The sequence below is a fragment of the Salvia hispanica genome, unplaced genomic scaffold (assembly GCF_023119035.1).
Source record: "Salvia hispanica cultivar TCC Black 2014 unplaced genomic scaffold, UniMelb_Shisp_WGS_1.0 HiC_scaffold_182, whole genome shotgun sequence".
In the NCBI taxonomy this organism is placed as follows: Eukaryota; Viridiplantae; Streptophyta; class Magnoliopsida; order Lamiales; family Lamiaceae; genus Salvia; species Salvia hispanica.
The window spans coordinates 1-1000 of record NW_025951896.1 but is presented as its reverse complement, the minus strand read 5'-3'; the positions used below and the strand labels follow the sequence as shown (position 1 = coordinate 1000).

Sequence of the window (1000 nt, the reverse complement as noted above, 5' to 3'; positions counted from 1 at the left end):
TTTTGTTTTCTGGAACTGGAATTGAAGGCATTGAGCAAGATCGCATGCAATCGGTTGCAGAAAGAGCTGGTGGAGTGGCAGGTGAATCCGCCCGCCGGTTTTAAGCATAAACCTACTGATAATCTTAAGAGGTTTCTAATTTTTTTTCCTCGATTAATTTTATTTTCGATTTCACGGACAAATTGAAAGTCTGGTAGTGATTGATTGAGTTTTGGCATGATTAGATGGGTAATTGAAGTCAACGGGGTACCGGGTACGCTTTATGCTGGTGAAATGTACCAGCTTCAAGTTGATTTTCCGGAGCATTACCCTATGGAAGCGCCGCAGGTATATTTTCTTGCTATTTAGTTCCCTTTTTTGGTGATTCTGCTAGAAAAATTCGGAAATTTTTTATGTCGCTCAAGTGTTACTCAAGTTGTTCTTTTACGGTTTTGCTGTTAGCTTTGAGCTGTGTCTGCTGAATGTGTTCCGTTAATCAATTGATATTCTTCATTTTGTACAGGTTATATTTGTTCCTCCAGCGCCTTTGCATCCTCACATTTATAGTAATGGCCATATATGTTTAGGTTTGTCTCTATTTTGACTCGATTCCCTTCCCCACGCCCCGAAATATAGAAATTGATTCGATATCAATATGCTTGAATTTGCTTGCTCTTTATTATTGTGACCTTTTCCGTGGTTGATTTCCTGTTTTGGATTAGTGTAGTGTGCAATCTTTTTGGCTTTGCTACTATGGAAAATGATGTTGAAGAGTATGTATCATTTGTGAACTATTATGACTTTCAGATCGAACAAGTTAGTATAAGGGAAATGTCTTGCTAATGCCCTTTCTGAATATTAAACTAAAGTTGAAGTTGGCATACTTTGAAAATGGCACGGGATTTTAGGAGGTTTTGTTTTGTGTGTTAAATGGAGAGAAAAATATAATTTTTATATTCATGTGAGAGAGAACTTTTTCCAAAAAGGGAAGTGACATCTTTTGTGGGATAAACTAAAAAGG

At 37.0% G+C, this 1000-nt stretch overlaps 1 protein-coding gene across 1 annotated transcript; it reads left to right on the top strand.

Moving 5' to 3' along the window:
• Positions 1–6: 6 nt before the first annotated feature.
• Positions 7–793, top strand: LOC125198674 (probable ubiquitin-conjugating enzyme E2 18; the record flags this gene model as incomplete). Its single annotated transcript, XM_048096982.1, has 3 exons — positions 7–131; positions 225–327; positions 503–793. Coding segments are annotated over 3 exons (309 nt in total), but the record flags the coding sequence as incomplete, so codon positions are not given.
• Between the last annotated feature and the right edge of the window lie 207 nt (positions 794–1000).